General features: G+C 41.9%; 1 protein-coding gene across 13 annotated transcripts in view; it reads right to left on the reverse strand.

The window, feature by feature from the left end:
- LOC122823361 (brain-specific angiogenesis inhibitor 1-associated protein 2-like) overlaps positions 1-21,509 on the reverse strand; it is a 61,736-nt gene that overhangs the window by 34,826 nt on the left and 5,401 nt on the right. For 10 of the 13 annotated variants that reach the window (XM_044102890.1, XM_044102889.1, XM_044102888.1 and 7 more), the window contains 2 exons: positions 8,281-8,356; positions 5,252-5,338 (listed from right to left, as the gene is read on the reverse strand). In XM_044102890.1, the coding sequence (XP_043958825.1) occupies positions 5,252-5,338; positions 8,281-8,356 (163 nt within the window). The remainder of the gene's footprint in view (positions 1-5,251; positions 5,339-8,280; positions 8,357-21,509) is intronic. The other 3 variants (XM_044102892.1, XM_044102901.1, XM_044102900.1) reach the window with 1 other exon arrangement.

The raw sequence follows: 21,509 nt of genomic DNA on the forward strand, positions 1-21,509 counted from the left end.
CAGACATGTATAAAATAAAAAAAGCCTTTCAGAGTGTTCTTGTTGAAGTTCCTCCCGTATACGAAGTAAACACCGACAGAATTCAGATTGGCCTCCGAGCTCTGGGGAAATTCAGCTCAGAAAAATTAGGGTCGGGTTAAGGTCACCGGTTCTCCCTCGGATTGCTCCAAATGAGATGTCATGCGAGACGATGAAGGGACAGCAGTGGCAGATGATATAAAGAATTTCCCTCAGAACAGCTGGGTGACTCAACCCAACATAATTTCATGTTTTCTTTCCCGCATTCGTGAAGCTTCACATTATTCCTTTCATCTTCGGTTGTGTTTACCTTTGCTTCAAAGAGCAAGTGCTCCTATTTCTGTTGCTCACACCACGCACCGCAGCACGCGGTGATTAAACAACCTCTCCTCTCTCAAACTCAGATCGGAGAAGACGATGAAAAGATGTCGACGGAGTAAAACGTTCCTTATCCAACAGCACAGAAAGGGACACTGTGTGCTGTATTTCATATTAATATAGTCTGTGATATGGTCTGTGTCATTCGCAAAATGCCTTTGGCTGACATGCCCCTTTAAATTGGGATGCAGTGAATTAATTAATAAACGTGATGAACCTCTACTCTTCTAATACGGCCATCTGAACTAACTTTTAATTTAATTAATGGGCTCTAATCAGGGGCTGCGCTTTACCCTGACTAATGGGGGAGAGGGTAGCAGGATTTCCTTAAATATGTAGAATAACTAATGATTAAACTCTCGCTCTTAAATTATTTTGCAAAATGTTTGAGCATACAGTTGTTTTTCCTCCAGATTTCATGACTAATATTGTAAGATTACAACTCAATTTACATTTAGGAGACTGGATAAAAGGTCTTTGTTAGATGATTGGTTTGCTTTATTTTTAAGTGTTTTTTCATTAACCACAATTTCTGTCCATTCACAAACAAACCTTACATAAATACTATATCTGGAGAAAGATCTGCTTTTCTTTTAAGTGTTTAAAGTGGGGAAAAAGAAGAATGGCTACATAAAAAAAAAAATCATCCTGGCTAAAAGACATAAATATAATAGATTGGATCTTACAATTGAATAAAAGTCAGGTTTAAATTGCCACCATACAACATTTTCTAAAAACCAGTTAAGCTTTTTGCATTTCATTACAAAGAAAAGACCTGATTAAAGTTTCATCACTCCCCTAAGCTGCATTTGAATAGTGGAGCCCATATTTGGTCAGCGAGGGGAACCGGAACTGCAGGAGCTTCCTAGTTTTCCTCATCACCATGCCCATATATAGTACACGGAAGACAGACATTGTCCTTTTCAGTCACGATGACATCACCGACACACCATTTTTGGGCTGCGGATCGAGCATCGTATTCCGCGTTTCGTCCATCGGAGCGGCTCCGGTCGAGGCGTTTTGTTGAGTCTATTTTTGGAAACGTGTGCAGAGTCGGCATGTTCTCCCAGGACTGCGTGAGCTCCCACATCAATGCGGGGGTGTTTGCAGACACAGAGTGCAGTAGTGAAAGAGGAGCGGATAAGTGGGATGACACTCCACTCTGCAGCAGCGGAATAGCTCCTTTCTCTGCATAGCGTCTGGTGAAAGCAGAACAGTTGGTCAAACTAGTGCAGAGTCAATCTGAGACAGAGGCATCACATCCGCTTCCTGTGCCGGTGAGGCATCAGTTCACTAAAGTAAAGAACAACTCCACTCCTGATAAACCAGCATCCCCGCTAAGGACATATATAGTTTGTTCACCTTGAATCAAAAAGTGAACCAATTAATTTTTCTTAATTATTTTAGTGTAGCATGCAAACTGTTTAATGGTAAACTTGGATAAAAGTGAGATTACTTTACTTGATTATTCAGCTTTTCTGTTTTTTCTACCGGTTAACATTTTTGAGAAATGTTAACCTATAATTTGTTCTCACCATCTAAATGATGCAGATAGTTTCTTTTTTTTTTACATTAATTTAGTTGGACACTGTGAATTAATGTGTTTTACAACTAAACTGCAATCACAAAGTTGAAAGCTAAATTTGTAATTTAATCCAACACACCTACAAGAACCATTTTAATCCATAATTACTATCCTTTACTATTTAAGCTGTTTAAAGAAAATTGCTCTAAATGTTCAGAAATCTGCTGGTGACAGAACTGAATGATGAGCTTCAACTGGTGACAACCTGGTCATAAACGCAAAAATGTGATCTTTTTCCAATGATTATGTCTCCATAAACCCACAACCCTCTTTAGTGTGGAGGTTGATACTGAAGGAATAAAAAATTATTATTATTTTTTTTATTTGTGCCATCGCAAGTCAAAGGAGGAACCAAAGCAGTAGAATAAACGTTTAAATCATGAACTGTATGTCCTACAGAGATGGTCTGATCACTACAGGGATCTAGACTTTGACAGAGACTATAGACATTTATCTTTCGTAAAGAATAGCGCCATCTATTAATGAGTAAATGGGCCCTCCCTCAAATATAAATAATGAGAACTCATAATAGAAAGACCGAAAGATGTTTTGTTGAACGCTGCTGATTACAGATCTAAAAGAACAATCTGGTCTGCATAGCTCTACAAACCACAGTTCATCCATTTCACCCGGGACGATGCTTTTTACTGAGATTTAATTTGACAAAACCCAACACCTCCTCTCCTAATGTCAGCCAGTCACATGGAGCTCCCCGTCCTCCGTCCACGTGCAAATGCCATTAGCTGTTGTTCATCACAAAACTCTGACTAATTTCATTGTTTCATGATGAAGTGGCATAATATTTCTGGAAAGATTCAGGCAGTTTACAGTCCAGTCATTCCTGTGCAATAAGCCATGACCGTTCCAATTACATTAATTAAAATCCTAAAAATGGTCGACTCTAAATCATCTGCATTCAGTCCTCGTCGAATACACAGTGTGAGACACAGCTCTGGAAAAAAGGTGATTATCCCCTCCCAACGCATTCAGTGGCCTTATCTCTGATCCCAGTGACCAAACTTCACACCCACGTTTTGACACACACACAAATCCACAATCCTTGTTATCTGCTAATTAATAGGCTGCCAGGCTTGAGAACGTTTTCACATAATCCAAGAACAAAGCGTCCAGTGTTTCCTGACCTCTTCTGCAGCAATGCAGAGAGAAATCCTGGAGTTTACGAAGCCACCAGCACAGCGTCTCTTTGTGATGGAAAAGACTGAGGGACGCTGATTACTATGAGTCACTGAACTGAACAAATCGGGAGGAAAAAAAACCTGGGATTAATCAGTTCGCCTTACCTACCAATAAATGCCCTGATGTTAGGCTGCGTGTGTTTGTTTTCTCTTATGAATCTAGACTGTTAGATGCTCCCAGGTAATAATGTGTTGATTAACGATCCATTTTATATTCCAATAAAAGACGTAATGTGATCTATGGGACAGATTATGTGTAGATTAGGAATGAGCACTTTCATTTGCATCCAATCAAGAGTCATGTCCGTCCTGAATACCTAAAAACCACTGTGCAGAGTTAACAGAACAAGTCAAAGTATCCGTCCCTTCAGCATGCACAGCCAGCCGCTGCTCCCAGCACTGCTGATGCATGAGGACAGCATCCATCCATCCTGCTCCGTCTTTTCTCTGAAGGTGGAGGGAGGTTCTGCAGAGTTTAACGAAGCAGTCGAGTCATGTTTAAGCTGCCAGAAGAACAGAAAAGGAGTCAAGAAGGCCACATCAAGCAACCCCTCTACTCTGTCATGCAATGCAGAAAACATGGAAGCAAAGCAACAAAGCTGATGGAAATGGGGACAACATGGATGATTGACGGGGAGTTTGGACTCAAAACAACATGCAAATATTCAAAGTAGTCACCGTGTTGAACAAGAACCACAAAAAGCTACTTTTCTGTAAACTTGTACACACAATAAAGCAGCATAAATCTAAAGGTCACTTCACAAACTTTTTAAAAGGTAAATGTTTAGACTAAAATCTTCCCTTTTCACTATGTTTTAAGTAGGCTGCCATCAACTGAGGCCGTAGGTGTTTGGTTCAGATACACTACACTGATAAAAAGACGATCATTGTGAATAATAAAGTTGAATCAGATTTGAGGGGGGAAAAAAAGCTTTTAATACTGTCACATTGGGTATAAAAGCTCTGCCGAGCATCCACACTAAAATAGGTGGCATATTAAAATAAAATGACACTTCAAAGAAAGAGCTCAAAAGCATGAAAACAGCTCCTCCTTTAAATATTGAATCCAGCTGCTATATCCTCTCACAGATCTCAGATATCCATCTTATTCTCCTCTTAGCCTTCACTTCTCTGTGGCTAAATTATGTCAGAGTCAAACTGTGAAATAAAAAAAATAAGAACTTGCATCAACTCCAAAGGCTTCCCGCACTTCCTTCCACTTTATGGTATCTACACTTAAAAAGGTGTTCCTGACTGCGCATCTGCAACTTGTTGCCACAGCCCCCATCAACACCAAAGCAACGTCTGTACTGAGCAAGCAGAACCAGACCTGATCCAACCGAAACCAGACAACACACTGTGACAGCACAGTGACTGCAGCTGCGTTTCCATTACAAATGTGCACAAAACTGTCAATAAATGTAAAAATATATTTTTTTTTTTATCACAAATGCAGTTTTCCATTAAATAACGCAAATGAAGTCACATGTGAATAAGATTGCTCGCACAATAAAACAACATGCCGCACCGTCATCCTCCCACCACTTCCTGTCATCTTCTTTGCCGTTTTCGCCAGTAGTAACTATCTACTGTTGATTACATGAATCATGATAAAAAATAAATAAATAAAGAAAAGTGAATCCATTGTAGTTTTGAAAATAAACTAATTTAGGTAAGTAAAAAAATAAAAAAAAATAAAACATTTCATCCCAGCATTTTTAATGAAACTGACACGTTTCCATTAAATCTTTCCGCAATTCCAATTAGCGCCGTTATATAGTGAATGGAAACGCAGCTAATGAGAGACTGCTGCTCAAATCAGATGGTTTTACTAAGGTTGATATTTGGACATGTGCAAGTGTCGTGGATGAAACGAGAAGGGAAATGTTTCCACCTGACCGTGAAACCCTCGCTTTTTTTCTATGACTGTGGAAAGTTTGCATGTGTGCATCCAGTGGGTGGTTGGTCATCAGCTGCTTCTGCTCCACCAGTACAAGCCGCCATCCCATCTGCCTGTCCAAGCCCCGCCCCCATTCACTTCATCAGGGGAACCACTGCCACTACCAGGACTCACCAAGATCCTTAGAGCCTTGACTTTCGCTGGCCATCTCGCCCATCCGCACCAGAGCGTCGAAGTAGCCCTTTGCAGCATATGTGACACCTGGAAACATGGAAGCATTGGGCATCAGATCAAGGGTGCCGAGTTGAACTGTCTTCTTCAGCTCTGCAACCGTTCCCTGAGCCCTCCGCTCCCACAGAGAGGCAAGCTCGGGCATGGGAAGTAAAAGAGCGATAGGCGGAAATGGCGACCAGGCAGGAAAGGAAAAAGCTCTATGAAGCAACTGCAGGAAGCAGAAAGCTGCAGAGATTTTTTTTTTCTCAAGGCTCCAAACTCACTTTCTATCAAAACTACAAGTTGATCAAAATGTTATTCGTAATACTGACACACTGCAAAAGATGTTTTAAAGCAGTGCGTGGATTTGATATGTGGAAATTATTAAAACAATGATGCAGAAATCCCAAATTTATGCTAAGTTACATTAAAAAGGTAAAACTAGATATTGTAGTTTGCTTAAGATTTAGCTAGATGCAAGGTATTTAGCTGATCATTACTGAAAACAAACTACATTATTAGGTGGAGAATTCATAAATTGGGTTTTAAAAGGCCCCACCAGCACCCCTCCACTCTAATTACATTCTGTACACCTCCTGTCAAAAATCTCTACGTCAAAGTCTTGAAAGTATTCTTCAGCTGAGATCCTGTCAATCAGCCGTGGTTTCCTGGGTTGCATCATATCACCCGCAAGGTACGCCAGCTGAGGCAGAGCAGTGAGCCGGACCTTAAAGGGGACAAGCTGGTCTCAGAAAGCAAAGACAGGAAGCGGGTCGGGGGCTCGCCACACAAGGACTGACGGCAGACACGGGTCGGATGTGGAAGAGGGCCGGGTTCATTACAGAGCTGTCAGCCAGATGAGTGTTTGTGCTCTAAGCTGTCACAGACCGCTCTCTGAATCCCAAAGACGGGAGGAAAATGACAAAGCATTCACATGGAAAACAATAGGAATCTATTCTGAGCTCAGTCCAGAGCGACACAGCATGAGGTCCACCGCTATGCGAGTCATTGTTCTGGAAATAAAGACGGTTTCTGGCTTGGATTTCTAAGATCGACACGACTTTGGCTGAAACCGCCTGCAAGGGTCCAACCTTCCCTTTCTCCATCTCTGATTCAAACCTTGGTTGTACACTAGTGAGGACATGGAGAGGTTAATCTCATTGATAGCTCAGCTGGAGGATAATGGGGCCCAGGCGAAACAGATTTAACTGGATGAGAGGCTTTACCCATCAGTCAATTGTGAAGTGAACAAAAAGACCCAAAGCAGTAAGGAGGGTCAGTTTAGTCAGAAGATTAGACGGGGGCTGACAATGCAAAGGTGTTGGTGTAAAAAAAAAAATAAACAGGATGGAGGTCAAGATTGTTGATACACTATCTAAATGGGTTTGTTCATATATAAGGAAGAGAAGATTTTTATTTATGTATTTTGTTGACAGAGAATTTTAAACTTGGTAATCAATTAAAAGAAGGTTCCAAATGAACTCACGACATTACAGAATTTCTTCTTAAGGCAGACTAACTTTGATTTATTAAGCGCTCCTCCAGATCCCCTTTAGCCACCAGAGACCTTGTTATTTGGAAAAAGCCAGCACTCCTGATGTCAACGATGATGTTAATGGCATCACCTGCTGCGGCCTGTGCTTAAGGTTGGAGCTCATCTTGTATACATAAGATTTGGGCCTCGACAGAATGCAGCATTTGGCTACAAGGGATCTTTTTTTTAGCAAGACAAAAGCAGTTTAAAGACACCCTGTCCATGCAGCCATACATCTTCATACGTGGAGCTCAGCAAATAGGGACATGCTCACCGTCCTCAGTCATCTTAAAGGTTTTACGGCTCCAAAAACAAAACCGTCAGTCAGCCGCCCCCTCGTGAATCATGCTGGTTTAAACCCTCCTTTGGGATAAAAGTTGCCACCCTGATTCTACTTTAAGAACCAGTAAATAAAAGCAGACTGGCATTTTTTTTCACAGCGACAATAAAATGATTGCCGGTTACCCAGCGCCTGAGTCTAAACTCTAGCCCTGCGTTGCTGCCTGGCATTGATGAAGTGCAATCCCCACTCAGGGAGTTTCAGGGTTATTTTTAGCTTTATCTATCAGACAGGAGTGAAGCCTCCTTTATTGTTCCTGAGTCTTCCCTGCATCTCCTCTAAACACAAAGGAGTGCCCTGCTCCGCACCGTACACTCGGCATGCCATGTCTCCTTCTCCTGCTGCAGACAAGACTCAAGTTTTCTCTAAAAACATCAAATTCTCCGTCAGTACTGCAACTCCACTCAGATATCATTAAAACAATAAAAAAGCAGTAGAATACCCTTCAGTTTTAGTCATTTTTGTATGGAAATATCCAATATTTTTCTTTTCCTGGTTTTTATTTTATTCGGTCTTGTCCTGGATTTGCTCTCAGCTTGTTCCCATTTCCTTGGCCCCATGGGTGTGGGGGTACTGTTACGTTAGCAACACCCCCCGCTCCATCTCCCATCAGCTTGTGCTCCACTTAACTCCCACAAGATGTTTCGGTTGCTTCGTCTTTCACCTTGAGCCATTGCTGTTTGCTGCAATTTCCCTCTCTCACACACACACACACACACACACACACATGACCATGCAAACACATGAGCAAAAGCAACTAGAAGCGATGACGGAGGATGCACAGAAAAAGCAGACATTTAGGAAATGAAGTGATGGTACAGCAAGAAGGGAGACGAGACGAGAAACAGGCTGGAAACCCAGGAGGTTCATCAGACGGAGAATATTAATTCATCTCTAACCAACAAGAAATCTTCAACAGTTCAAGTCTGGACTCAGACTCCAAAACATTACAATGCACAACATCTGTGTCATCATGACTTTACTCCAACTCCAGATGAGTCAGGAGGATCTAAATCAGCACCAGGCGTTGGGTCAGCTGTCCCCCCGCCTGGACAGCCAATGAACGAAAGAGACGCCCGCCACAGAAAGTAAACAGAGGAGGGTTGGTGTACTCACTGGTGAGCGCCTTCTCGTAGCTCTTCGCCATGGCTATGAAGTTGCGTAGGCACGGGTTGAACTGCTCCATGATGTTCTGCAAAGAGGAGCGGGGACAAACAAAAAGATCTGGTTAGCCTGGGAAGGAGACGATGCAAATCTGACATGAGCTACAGTGACCCAGCAGCACTCTGCCTGCTTTTCTGGGGCACCAACACAGAGTCGTCTACAAATCAGCTGAGCCAACCGGCAAGAAGAGCAGCGCAGGAAGGACTCGTTTCAAGAAGCCCAAATCCAGCGAGACTGAATATAAGACGGAACGAGAGCACGAGTGACTGAGGGATTTTTGTGTCTCTGTGTGATATTAGTGTGCGTGTGTGTGTGAGGGTGTGTGGATCGGTCTCTCACACCTCCCCTGCTGTATCCGTTTTTAAATAAAACCTGATTTTGGCTGCAGACTCGGAGCTCAGCAGCAGATCTGGACCTGCTGCAGCTTCTCTTCACTCTGGCACAAACCTGTGGTCAAGATGCTATTTTTGAAACAGGATAAATCCACTAAAATGACAGACGTGACTTTCACCAAAGCTCATTACCGCTCATGAATAGTTGCAGTTCTGCGAGAAAGTTTTAAACCAACAGAAAGAAAGAAATTTTATTGCACATTTCTTCCACACAGCCAGACTTTTTATTGATCTTGAATGAGGAAGACTTTCAGGAGGTTTTCCAAAGTTTCCTTTTGGATTTCTAACTTCTTTTTCACGTTATTTTCTGTCCAAGAAGAGTATAATAGAATACAATGCTAATCAAATAATCTGTTATGTGCCTTTCTGCCCCTCTTTTTAAATAAATGCCATAAGAGATGTTTAGTTTTTCCAACACCCGTCCTCAAGGGCTGGTGTTCAGCAGGATTTAGATTTGCCGTCGGTGTAACACAGCTGATTTAAATGGCTGAATTACCTCTTCAATGTGTCATCACACTGTGCAGAGGCCTGGTAATGAGCCATTGACTTGATGAAGATGCAGTGAGTCAGGGCAACACCTGAAACATGCAGGATGTGGGCCCTTGAGGACTGGCTTTGGACAACACTGCCTCAGAAAGCCCAGAGAACGGCTCATCAAGATGGTTTTGAAAGATTAAAAGGATTTCTGGTTGCTTGGGAACAACACATAAAGAAATACAGAGGACTCAAGAATCAAGTCCTGATGTGCACGACTAGATACAAAAGCATTCGGTGGCAAATCAGAAAAGCTAGGAAAATTCTGGTTTGCAGCTTGAAAACAGTGAACAAGTTGTCCCCGTCCACTTAAAGAAACATAAACCTCAGAATCTCATCTTTGGTACGTTCTGCCTCTCACTTCCAGAGCCGTCTGTCAGAAAACACAAACATCAAGCACAGAGGCCTGAAGGCTTGTTAAAAACTGAGGAATCCGTCAAAAAGAGAAGCCTAATGAGTCTTACTGTTCATCCATCTCTGGCTTCTCTCTGCTTCCGAGACGCCCTTTCACCTCTGCAGCCTTTCCAACAAAGGCAAGTCATTTGAGAAGATATTTCTCTCCATGTCAAACTTCACTGTGAGCCTCAAGTTCATTTACAGAAGCAGCTCTGGCTTGCAGCAAAGCAAAACAAAGGGAATCAGCCATTATCAGAGGAACTATTTGGACCTTTAAAACCCAGCTAGAAAGTTTAAAGATTTGCAAGACTAGAGTCTATAGTAAAGCTTTGAACCATTATTACAGTTCAAGCTAGATAAGATTTAAGTACCACAGAGGTAAAGAATATTAAAAGTGCCATGAGAAGATACATACTCAAAGTGGGGACCAAATATGAAGTAAGAGGACTTTATTTAGCAACTTTTCAGGTGGAAAGACATTTTTGATTTGAAAAAAGTTCAAGAGAAAACAAAGAACAAAAAGAGGACAGGAAAGAATAACAAAGCAGATGGAGGGAAGGACACATCTGAGGCAGACAGACATTTGTTCATGGCTGCTCGCAGCTCGGGATGCCTGCTAATGCCCGGTGGCTGACGCACAACAGTCACCTTGGCGCACAAACTCCATCAGCTCCAAAAAGGGAAGTAAGAAGTAGGACAGTGTGACACTGGAGTACAGAAGAAAAAAAGAAAAAGCAGAAATCTTAATGGAAGTTCAGTTTGAAACGGTGAAGTAGAGCAGGACAGGTAGTGAAACGAACTGAAGCTTATGTGGCGTTCTTTGTGTAAAGCTGAACACGTGTTCAAAACAAAGGATCAGATCCAGTGATCTATAAATCCATGAGATAAATATTCTATCATTTTGAAGTCACAATCACAAAAGCAGAGAAAGATAGACAAACAAACGGCTCCATTTACAACCCAGTTCTTCCCTCTCGCGCCCAGCTCTTGTTCCGTAAGGCGTCGGCTCCGGACCAAAGTGACTCTGTGAAAGTGCATCAGCTCCGGCGATCGTCACCCTGATGTACCGCCGCCCGGAACGCGCAGAGAGAGGCGTTCCGTAACGGCAAACAGAAGATGGAGAGCAGCCCAGCGCTCATGGCGTGCTCACAGAAAAAAAAACACCCGGGCTGGGTTTGTTTGTGTCCGTGGGTGAATCATGTGTTCACTGTCAGACACGTCCACCTTTATGTGTCACATTCTGGGTGATCTGCAAAAATAAAAAATGATTGTTTGGGATCCTTTGTCTTCCGGTTGAGCTAAAGAAATACAACTCACCGGGAGAGGATTTCCCACACAGACAATGAAGACGAGGCAAACACTGTGATGAACGTCTCGATGAACTTGAGTGCATGGATAAGCTTTTTCCTCATTCATCAACCCATCTGCGTATGTAAAAACTGACAAAAACTTTCTGAATGAAGAAAGAAGTTGGCATTTCTAAAAATCCTGACTTCATCTTTAACCAAAATGTTGCTCTAAAAGTCACAACCAAACCAAAAACATAAACTCTGAAATTATGAAAACAATTAAATAGGAAAGTCTTCCCACAAACACACACATGTTAAGATCTCATCAGAAATGTGTTTTTTGTTTTTTAGGGCTGGGTTTAATTGGTTATTTCTGTGTTTGGTGCACATTTAATCCACAATGAGTCAGTTGTTGTTCCTTAAGCAGCAGAGACGGGAGCTGATTAGCATTTCTCTGAATAAAAGGACCACATTTTACCGAGTGGACGGGAAATAAGAGGGATTACAGAACAGCTTGCCGTTTTTCAGCCATTAGTTTCAGTCATGTGTCAGCCAATGAATGCTGCAACTGAAAACACTGGTTTTCTTTTCACGTTGCAGCAATGAAATGTTGGAACTCCATCTTTGACCCAAATTAATTGAGCCTGAAACTAAATAACAAAATATTTATGGCATTGAATCGATTTTATGAGGTGGAGCAGAGGTTTCCCAATTTCAAACAGGTTGTGAAAACACAGTTTACTACTTTCAGGGTCAACAAGGCAGCATTTTTAATGCTCGTGTTCCTAATCAGCAGCAGGTTAAACGCTGCAATGGCACTAATGATGGAACATCTGGAAAATGTACCATGAAGCGAATAATTACTCCCGCTGCCAGACGAGCCGCACCACGCAAATAATCGACTCAAGAGGGGAAAATGGAAGCAACCTTTGGGAGGAGCAATTTGTGATGACAGAAGATTAAATATATTGACATTTAGCATTTTTAAAGGAGGAAACAGACATTTTAAAGACTAAAGTATTAGACTTACAGGATGAGCTGACAGCATCTGTTTAGCAAGTTTTCATAAGTTTAAAGCAATTAAACCCATTAAAGGTAAAACAAAAGGTAGGATTTATTTATACGATCACTTTACCTTTGTGTTTGTGGAGGGTTTGAAATCACACAGCTTCACACGCGTCCTCACATGATCAGTCTCAGCTACATTAAATATTAATCTTCATTAAAGGACAGGTTTGTTCTGGAAACGCGTCACAGCTGCTTACAAAAACAGCTCTGAACCTTCAATCCGCTTTAGGATCTTATTGTAGGTCTACAGAACTCTGCAGGTTGATGCGCAGAACATGTTTTGAGTTTCGTTTTGCATCTGAAAGTGGTTTGTAGTTGTACCCCTCAACCTTGCAAAAAGGTAAAAGGTGCCCTTAGAGAATAAAGGGACACTGACAGAAAATTAATGTAAAATGAATGCTTTGACCTTGAAGAGCAGTTAGAGTCATACTAGAGGGGAAGAAGCTGCATGACGCCCTCCACCTTCAGGACTCGCAGGAAAAAGTCAAATCAAACACGCACCTCAGCCTGCAGCAGCAGTTTGACTAAATCATAAAGTTTTTCAATGAAAGAGTCCTTCACCTCCAAGGACTATTTGACCTGAACGTGGGTTTTAGGCACCATGTCAGATCTCCAGTTTCCTGCATCTGAAGCCGTTTCTCAGTGTTTGAAGGAACTTTTAAAAACATTTCCTGGCATAAAACAATCATATGGCTGGTAACCCTGAGCGTATTATCCATCAATATAAAAGGTGAATCATTTCAAGCGCCTCAGTGACCGTGAAGGAGGGGTAATATGTGGAGAAACAGAACAAGCCCTCAGCTTCAAGGTTAACAGGTCTATCAGAGCGGCATGGAGACCAAGTCCCATAAAAGATGTGGACCAGAGCCAGAGGTTATAGAAGCCATTTAAAATATGACAAGAGCAGGATTGAGCAGACATCTGTTTAAAGTGAGTAAATGGCAAGACTGAGCTGGAATCACCAATCCACTTTCACCAACTGAGGTACAAAAGAGTGAAAAAAAAAAACAAAAAAAAACTTCAGAAACAAAGCCATAAAAATATGTAGAAAGAAATACAAGGCATCTTAAAAACTCTTAAATTCATGAATCTAAAATTAAAACTTTAAAATGTCAAATTCCTTTTTTTTTTTTAAGGAAAAGTAAGTTCAACACGTTAATCACAGAACTTAAATTTTGTCTCATTTAATCTCATATTCTATGTAGAGGTTTTTCTCGTGGGACTTTTCTGTCAGGCAAAAGTCGCACTCCAACATCTTTATTGCGGTCTGTGACTCGAGACAGTTTAGGCTACTGCTAACTAGCTGCTAATATAACGTAGCGATACAGCAACCTTCGTAGCAAGTGGGCTGGGCAAAATTTGTACATTTCTTAGGAGAGAGAAGTCTTAAATTCCAGACATAATGATCTTAAAAAGTCTTACATTTGAGTTGGTGAATCCTGCATAAACCCTGTAGTAAAAACAAAGAATCCTTTGGGAATTTGTTGCAGATTTTGGGCAGAAAAGGTGTAAAAGGAGTGAGAAATAAATCTTCCAATGATAGATGAAGGGAGGAGACATAAAGGAGCCAGAGGAAGGGAAATGGTTAAAGTGTTATTGACTCTCCAGGGATTAAAACACCAGTACAGTTGTGTAAGTGCATCTACTCCAGCAAAGCCATCCATTACTTCCTTCCCACACATGTGCGCAGAACCATATCGAAACACTTCAGACAAAAACAAACCGAAAAGCGTCGAGAACATTGTGACCTAGCTGGCTCTGGGAAAGGCAGTGTGTGTGCGTGTGTGTGGAGGCAGGAGACTCGTGCGTGGGCTGAGTCAGAACCTACAGAAAGAGCAGTAGGCTTGTATCATGTCGGGGCGTAAATTACTGCTAAGCCAAGCCAGCCATGTGGCACCATTAGGACCTGCTGCGCCGCTCGCTGCCAAACAGATTAACCAGCGAGTGGAGAGCCGGCAACCCCACTGAGGTGGGAGGGAGAGGCTGGGCCAGGTGGAGGCAAAAAAATATATAAAAAGAAATGAGTTTGAAAACACTTTACAACACTATAAAACCCATTAAGAAACAACGCAACATTTGAAGACTTGTTTTTAATTCTGCCTTTTTTTTTTTTTTTTTTTTTTTAATCCTGACTGTTTATTCTCTAAAAGGTTTTTTCAATTTCTGCCTGCCACGCAGAGAAAATAATTTCCCTGCTGTTTCACCCTTCGACTAGAGGCAACTAGTTTGAAACGAGGTTTAAATATCAGAATGTGCATCACATATCAAGCAATTTTAGGAAAGCTTGGTCTACACAACAGCAAAACCCAGTTTATCAATGATCATCTTCACCAAAATGCCTGATTTTAATTAATTACAGTCTTAGCACATCAAGCTCCACAGAGGCGGTGGTTTCATTTGATGTAGGCAGACAAAGAGAAAACTTGTGCAACAACGTATTAGGGGCCCCTGAGGTCCAGAGAAAAGACCAGACTGAATGGAAGAAGAAATACTTCTGCGGTTCAAAGTAAAGGTTGTCTGCTTTTTATCTCTTTGCGACCTTTAATCTGAGCGGAATATGGTCAGATTATGAATCAGCTAAAAAGAAAATCAGTAAGACTTTGTCTTTTAGAAGACTTTTAAATTGGTCAAATTGGAAGGTAAGATTTCTACTTTTTTTACATTTAAATTTGACAAAGATGAAACACTGAGGTGAATTGAGGTGTTTAAAATCTTTTATTAAGAGGGCAAATAATAATAAATAGCTCAGAGACCAGAGTTTGCACATTTCCTGTCAGCTGGCTACTCCTTCAGTGCACTTAAAGAAAAAATCTCGTGTCCAGATAAGCAGATAGTAGATGTCTGTACTCCTGACATCTACTAATAAGTGTTGTGGCTGTTGATTTTACATGCATCAATCTCAAAAAGACAGTACGGTAAATGTTGAAGATTGTCATTATTAAGTAATATACAGTGGGGTTGAAGTCAAAATTTCTGCTTTAGATTCTGGCTTTTAGTTCCAACGCGAGTATAATTTTCATATTTATCTTACACCTAGATCAAAACAAATTACTTTTTCTAATTTCAGGAACAAAGAACTGAAAACTGAAAGTGCAGGAAGACTCATGCCGCCACGTTATCTGCAGCATGTAAACCGATCGGTGAAAGAAACCCAGCTGTTGCTGATCATGTTTTGTGATGAAAAGGTTAAAAGAGATTAAAAATAAAACATAAGACCCAGCAGAATAAAAAAGGTTGATGGCAGCAGTAGGTCACCTTGACTTTTGAGCTATGTGAATCCCCCCCCCATTGCTTCCATGGTGACAAAAAGAAAGATAAAAATGACCTGTTCTGTGAATGCGAGAGAGAAACGCCCCCGACCTCTGCTCCATCACTGTGCTCTCATCCCTCAGCTGGTGTACAAACATGCATCTATCATGTAGAAGCCGACTATCGTCACTACAAGGTCATCCTTCTATCTAAATGTCAGATTCTGAACTCTAGAACCCACAAATGGTAATAAAATAAATAAACTACATGTAGGTTTGGGTTTTCATACAGCTAATTTGAGGATTTTGTACATAAAGCATCAACCTGATGTGGTTAAAACAAGACAAGGTTGGACTTTGTGTTGTAAAGAACTTGCCAGTTCTTCTTCAAGCAGCATCGTGACGATGCAGACGCCTGCAGGAAACCGACAGCAGCCATGTCAAACAATCAGATACCTGGTTGAAATTTAACACGAGTAGAATTTGGACTCTTGTTTCCCAATACTGACACACAAAAAGAACACAATTTATTCATTAAATTTGCCCTCTTTCGCTAGTAAGGAAGTGATTTCCAGGATAATCCTTGACTGAAAAACAAGCTTTAATCTTTCTACAGCGCACACTTTAATGTTTGATAGCATGGCAGCCACGGTGCCACTGAATGAGAAAGCAGCAAGCAGCCGTGATTATGAAAATCCACTGCAACTCATCCGTCACTGCATCCAGAGATTTAAACTTTGGGTAAAAACGAACAGATTCTTCTTTATGCCAACGGAGTCAAAGAGCATCTCGGCTGCAATGTCCGAGCGATGCACTGGTGTGGACACAGGATTTAAACTTTGGCATAGATCAGTCTCAACTAAAAGATTTGCCCCTTTTTGTCAATAAATTACATACCGGTTTAATTCAGAAAAATCCTGTTTCGTAAACTTTAGATCAAACTCCAGTTCGTTTGCTTAGAAAATGACATTTTTTTGTGAAGGGGTGAATGAGCAAAGACCAAAATAGTGAATACTAGTCTGCCTAGTAAACTCAGTCTCAGTTCAGTTGAAGTGAACTCTGGAGCAGTTCCAATGTGTATGTAAACGGGAAGCAAACTGGAGACCTCTCCAAAAGCAGGAAGTGGCTGCAGCATAGTGCATTCTGGGTAAATAAAACCACAACAAACACAAGTGTCCAGTGCAAACGAGTGAAACGTGTTCTGTTCTTTTACAAACAACAAAAAAAGTCCTACAAACACTAAAATCTGACCTTACTCCATCCTTTTTTACATTTTATGAGGGGGGAAGTTGTGCTCATGTCTTCTTTTGGACGTTTTCATATCAGTGGTTCTTGTTGCAGCTCCACCACAGGCGAGGGGATGAACAGATTTTTCAAAGGTTTTGGATCATTTGAAACAGTGCAGAGTGCCAGCTGAAAATGTAACAAATGTCTCCATTTTGTTCCCAAAGATAACCGAGCCTACGTACTATCAGGTGTAAAAACATCCTTAGATTAATTTAAGACAACCTTGAAAACTCCCAGTAACAATAAATGGAGAAGGGAGGCTCAATTTTAACTCTGGAAGCTACTGAAGATTCTGTGCAAACCACAAACTAGCAAAGCTGCTGGAGAAATTCCACACAGATATTTCATTTTAACAATAATCATGTTAATTTGAACAGGATTTCCACATGGACTGCACAATTTTACATAAGAATATTTCCTTATGCGAGATTAAAGAACTATTAGGACTCCTCGGACCTTAAAAACAGTGCGGGATTAGATAGTAGCATTATGTCCTGCAATGCTAGGCTGCTGACGCTCATTATTGTGTTTCAGGAAATTGACATTATTTCCCTCTGCTCAGCCACTGTGACAATCTGTGTGCAAACCTGCACTGCTTCAGCAGCCTCAGGAGATGAGAATTCAGTATCTACTATCGGGTCCGTGTGTTGGGGGTGTGCAGGCAGCCAATTTCCCTCTCAGATGAGCCCTTATCAGAGAGCAGAGGAATAGTCAGCGCCCCCTGCTCCCCAGATGCAGCTTCTGTAGGAGAGAGGAAGGAGGGGGGCACTTCCGCTGCCATATATGGATGTGCTGGAACCCCTCCACCTCCGCGTCCCACCTGTGCCGTGACAGGGCAGCCCATTTTAATTCACCTCACGCTCCGCTCTGAAGGCTGGCGGGGGCGGATCGAGAGAGTGGCGAGAACGAGGAGGGTGGGAGTCTCCCCGTCAACGTCACCGCCATCCCATTCACTCCAGTCTCATTCTCATTTTACACACGTACACGTGAATGAAGGTGCGTTCACGCAGAGGCACGCATTTCCATAATATCTGCACATGTGCAACGGCAGGACGAGCGGCAGAGACCGCAAGACAAAGTCTTCGTCAGAAAACTCTGCAAAGATACGAGTGCAGTCCTGCTTTTCGCGGTGACACACCACACTCAGTTCAAAAAACACACTGCGGTTTGCCTCTTAGGGCTTTCCTCCTCACTGCCGGTCTAAAAAGACCGGAGCTCCGCACCTTCCCCTCCTCGCCCTGCTTTCATTCAGCTTCAAGAGCCGTCCAAGCAACTTTCCTTTCATCCTCTGCCAACCTCCCGCAAACCCAGCAGCATCCACCTCTTCCTCCCACCGACTCGAGTTTGATAAGCGCTTCGCTAAAGGCTGCCGACGTGCAGCACAAACTCTGCAGATGTGAGCACTTAGTGTGTGCTTGTGTGTTTGTGTTTGTGTGTGTGGCCCAGGAAGGCTGTTGGTCAGTGAAATCTTAATGAAAGCACATCTGTGAAGTACGGAGCCCCCTAGGGGACATGGGGATTTTTTTTTCTTTTGCGTTCCCTCGCAATACTTTTGTGTTACCTCGCAAAACTTTTGCGTTCCCTCGCAAAAAGAATACTGTAAGTCTTTCTTACGGTGGCCGTTAATATAAGGTTATGTAAGGTTTTTCCATGAATGTTAATATCTCGTTGTGAAATATCTGAAGTGTTATATCTTTCTTTAGAATGCAAAGGCACCACAAACCTGTTATATAAACAGAAACCTTCCGTAAAGAAATATAAATACTGTACATCCAAACTATATTTCTGAGTTATTATCGTGGCGTAATAACTCATCTGACAGTTTTGATTGTGTCGCTGTTGTGTTGGTTAGCTAAATGGTTTAAAGAGCTGCTTTTATGTTCAGTTTCATCTCAACCCTAACAGACATAAACATGCAGTAAATAAATCGATTTTCAATCAGTTTTTTGCACCAAAGACTTCATAATAATAAACACGTTTTCACGTAGGCTCTGTAAGAGCCATATGAATGTACATTTTGGCATGCACGCGACTTTGACACTTAGGTGGTGGGTGTGGGAGTGACGTCATCAAGTATGAATGGGAAGCTTACTGGCCTGCTGGTTTGTGTGTATGAGGAAACGGTGAGCGGGTTGGTCAGTCCTTGCAAAGTCTGGAGCATAATAATCAAAATGGAATAAATCGATAAATGTGACAGAACAAAGAAGTGGTTTGGAGCTAATTGATACACGGACAGATGAGATTCCCCGAGTTAACCCAATACGGCCCTTTACCATAATTAGTTTGTTGTGTTTTTAATAATAAAACGTGTTTATTATTATGAAGTCTTTGGTGCAAAAATCTGATAGAAAATCGATTCATTCACCGCATATTTATGTCTGTTAAGGTTGAGATGGAACTGAACATAAAAGCAGCTCTTTAAACCATTTAGCTAACCAACACAACAGCGACACAATCAAAACTGTCAGATGACTTATTACGCCGCGATAATAACTCAGAAATATAGTTTGGATGTACAGTATTTATATTTCTTTCCTACTTACGGAAGGTTTCTGTTTATATAACAGGTTTGTGGTGCCTTTGTATTCTAAAGAAAGATATAAAACTTCAGATATTTCACAACGAGATATTAACATTCATGGAAAAACCTTACATAACCTTATATTAAATCAGAAAGTACGGCGGCCACCGTAAGAAAGTCTTACAGTGTTCAATTATGCCGCACAACTGATCAGTACAGTTTTGCGAGGTAACGCAAAAGTTTTTGCGAGGGAACGCAAAGGTTTTGCGAGGTAACGCAAAAGTATTGCGAGGGAACGCAAAAGTTTTGCGAGGTAACGCAAAAGAAAAAAAATTCCCCATGTCCCCTAGGGGGCTCCGTAGTGAAGGGCTGCTGCCTCCAGAACGCCAATAAGGAGAGTTGGTACATTTTGTTCCTCGTTTTTTCTGACAAAATAAATGATGGGCTAAACGTTACAATATTTCACAGCTGGAGCCCCTTTAGAAACAAACCGCACTGGAAAAGAGGACAAAGAGATCCAATAGAAACCTGCAAAGTATTAGGAGGAGGAAAAAAAAGAGAGTGGAAACTGGCACCCGTAACAACTACACACGGCGTGGATACAGATATGAAGGGATACAAAAACATAACTTTCAAAACTGCTAAAATGTTCCTTCGTATTGTCTCAGGGCTGCCCCGAGTGACTCCTGTCCAAAAATCCTCCACATTAAAAGGCAATTTATTAGCAAACAGTTACAGGGTAGATAAAACCTTTGAACTAAATTACTAGAGGTGGATTATTTTAAGCTCAACACAGCTTCCTGATGCAATTTTTCTACACTGGGAGGATTCATTAATGTGACAGGAAAAAAATGCTAACCAGGAAAAAGAGACCGGACCTTTTCCAGGCTTCATTCAGGTGCGCTGATGTCAACCAGCCTCTTTTCTGATGGACTATTTCTTTCAGACTGCCGCATCCATTTGATTTGTCGTTTCAGTCGTTTTGTTTATTTATTTTGGATATTGAACGTGTCTTCCAATTCTAGTGTTGAATTTTCCTCAGAAATTAAAGCTTATTGGTCTTTGAGAGGGTGTACTTCCATTATTATCAATATATTACATTAAAATAGTCTCAAAAACAACAATGTTATCATTTATCGCAATAATGTCTGGAACAATTTACAGTCCAGAAAAATTGTTATTGTGACAGTTCCCCGACCGGCCTGCAAAAAGGCATCAAAACAACAACAAAAAAATTCAATCTAGCAGGAAACTTTTCTTTTTCAGATCACTCAGTCAACATCCATCCATCTAAAAAGAAAAAAAAAAGAAGCTGGAAGGAGAGTGACCTAAAAAAAAAAATCATTAAATATTTCATTAGATTCCATGTCATTTGAGAGCAATGCTTCATGTTTCCTCCGCTTGCATAACCCAAGCATATTCCCCACATCTCAGAGCATCATCGCAGAGCGTCACCATGATGCTCACACACTGCCACCTTCCAAAGATCAGCGACGAAGCTCAAAGCTGGAACACATCCTGGAGCCCCCCCCCCCTGAATAGGTGGGCACGAGGTTCTCTGCAGGGACAGGGAGGCACTGGACTCTGTTGAAAGCCCAGCTAATCCTGGTTTCAAGCCATTACACTGGAGAAATGTCTGCCTGAGCGAAGTGTTTGGATTAATCACCGCGCTGCAGATGAGCACAGAGGCTGCAGGCTTCACCTCACGCAACCCCAGACAGGAGAGGCTCTCTGCCAGTCGGGGACGCCAGAATACATCTTGTCAGAGCGAAAGAGTGGAGGATGATGATGATGATGATGATGATGATGGAGCCTGCTATCAAAAGCTCCTCCCTCCATCAATCTGACGCAGCGCTGGCCCCAATAGATGCCACGGCGCTCACCTGCGGCGCTCTGCCTCCAACAGCAGCTGGCCGAGAGCTACAGAGCTCCATAACAATATGTGGGGGAATAAAACAAAATGAAGCCCTGATCTGTAGCAGAGGAGAGTCGTTTTTAATCGCGAGTGATGCTCTGCTTGTGTGACTACGAGACGAAAAGCAGGGAGGACTGAGCAGATTGTGCTTGCATGGCTGTGGGGATAAAGTGTTCAGCAGAATTTCTCACACACACACACACACACACACACTACCAAACAAACACTGGAGAAAAATCTCTCCCCGGAGAACAAACAGATACAAGACGTCACTACACAGCAAGGTTTACTCAGGAATTTATGTCTGCAATCACTGGAGGATGCTCCCCAGATACAGTCAGGAAACACAGACACGGGGGAGAGCGACGCTGTACACCTGCACACATAATGCAGGTGGCACACTGAAAATGGTGTCCATTCACAAGGGCAGAACTGAGCTCTGAAAACAGAAAGCAAAGCATTCAGAACTTCAGCTAAGAACCGTTATGGAAACAACTAGTCCTTATAGGTTCTTAGCAACACATTTGTGTT

This window comes from Gambusia affinis, linkage group LG20 (assembly GCF_019740435.1).
Source record: "Gambusia affinis linkage group LG20, SWU_Gaff_1.0, whole genome shotgun sequence".
Lineage (NCBI taxonomy): Eukaryota > Metazoa > Chordata > Actinopteri > Cyprinodontiformes > Poeciliidae > Gambusia > Gambusia affinis.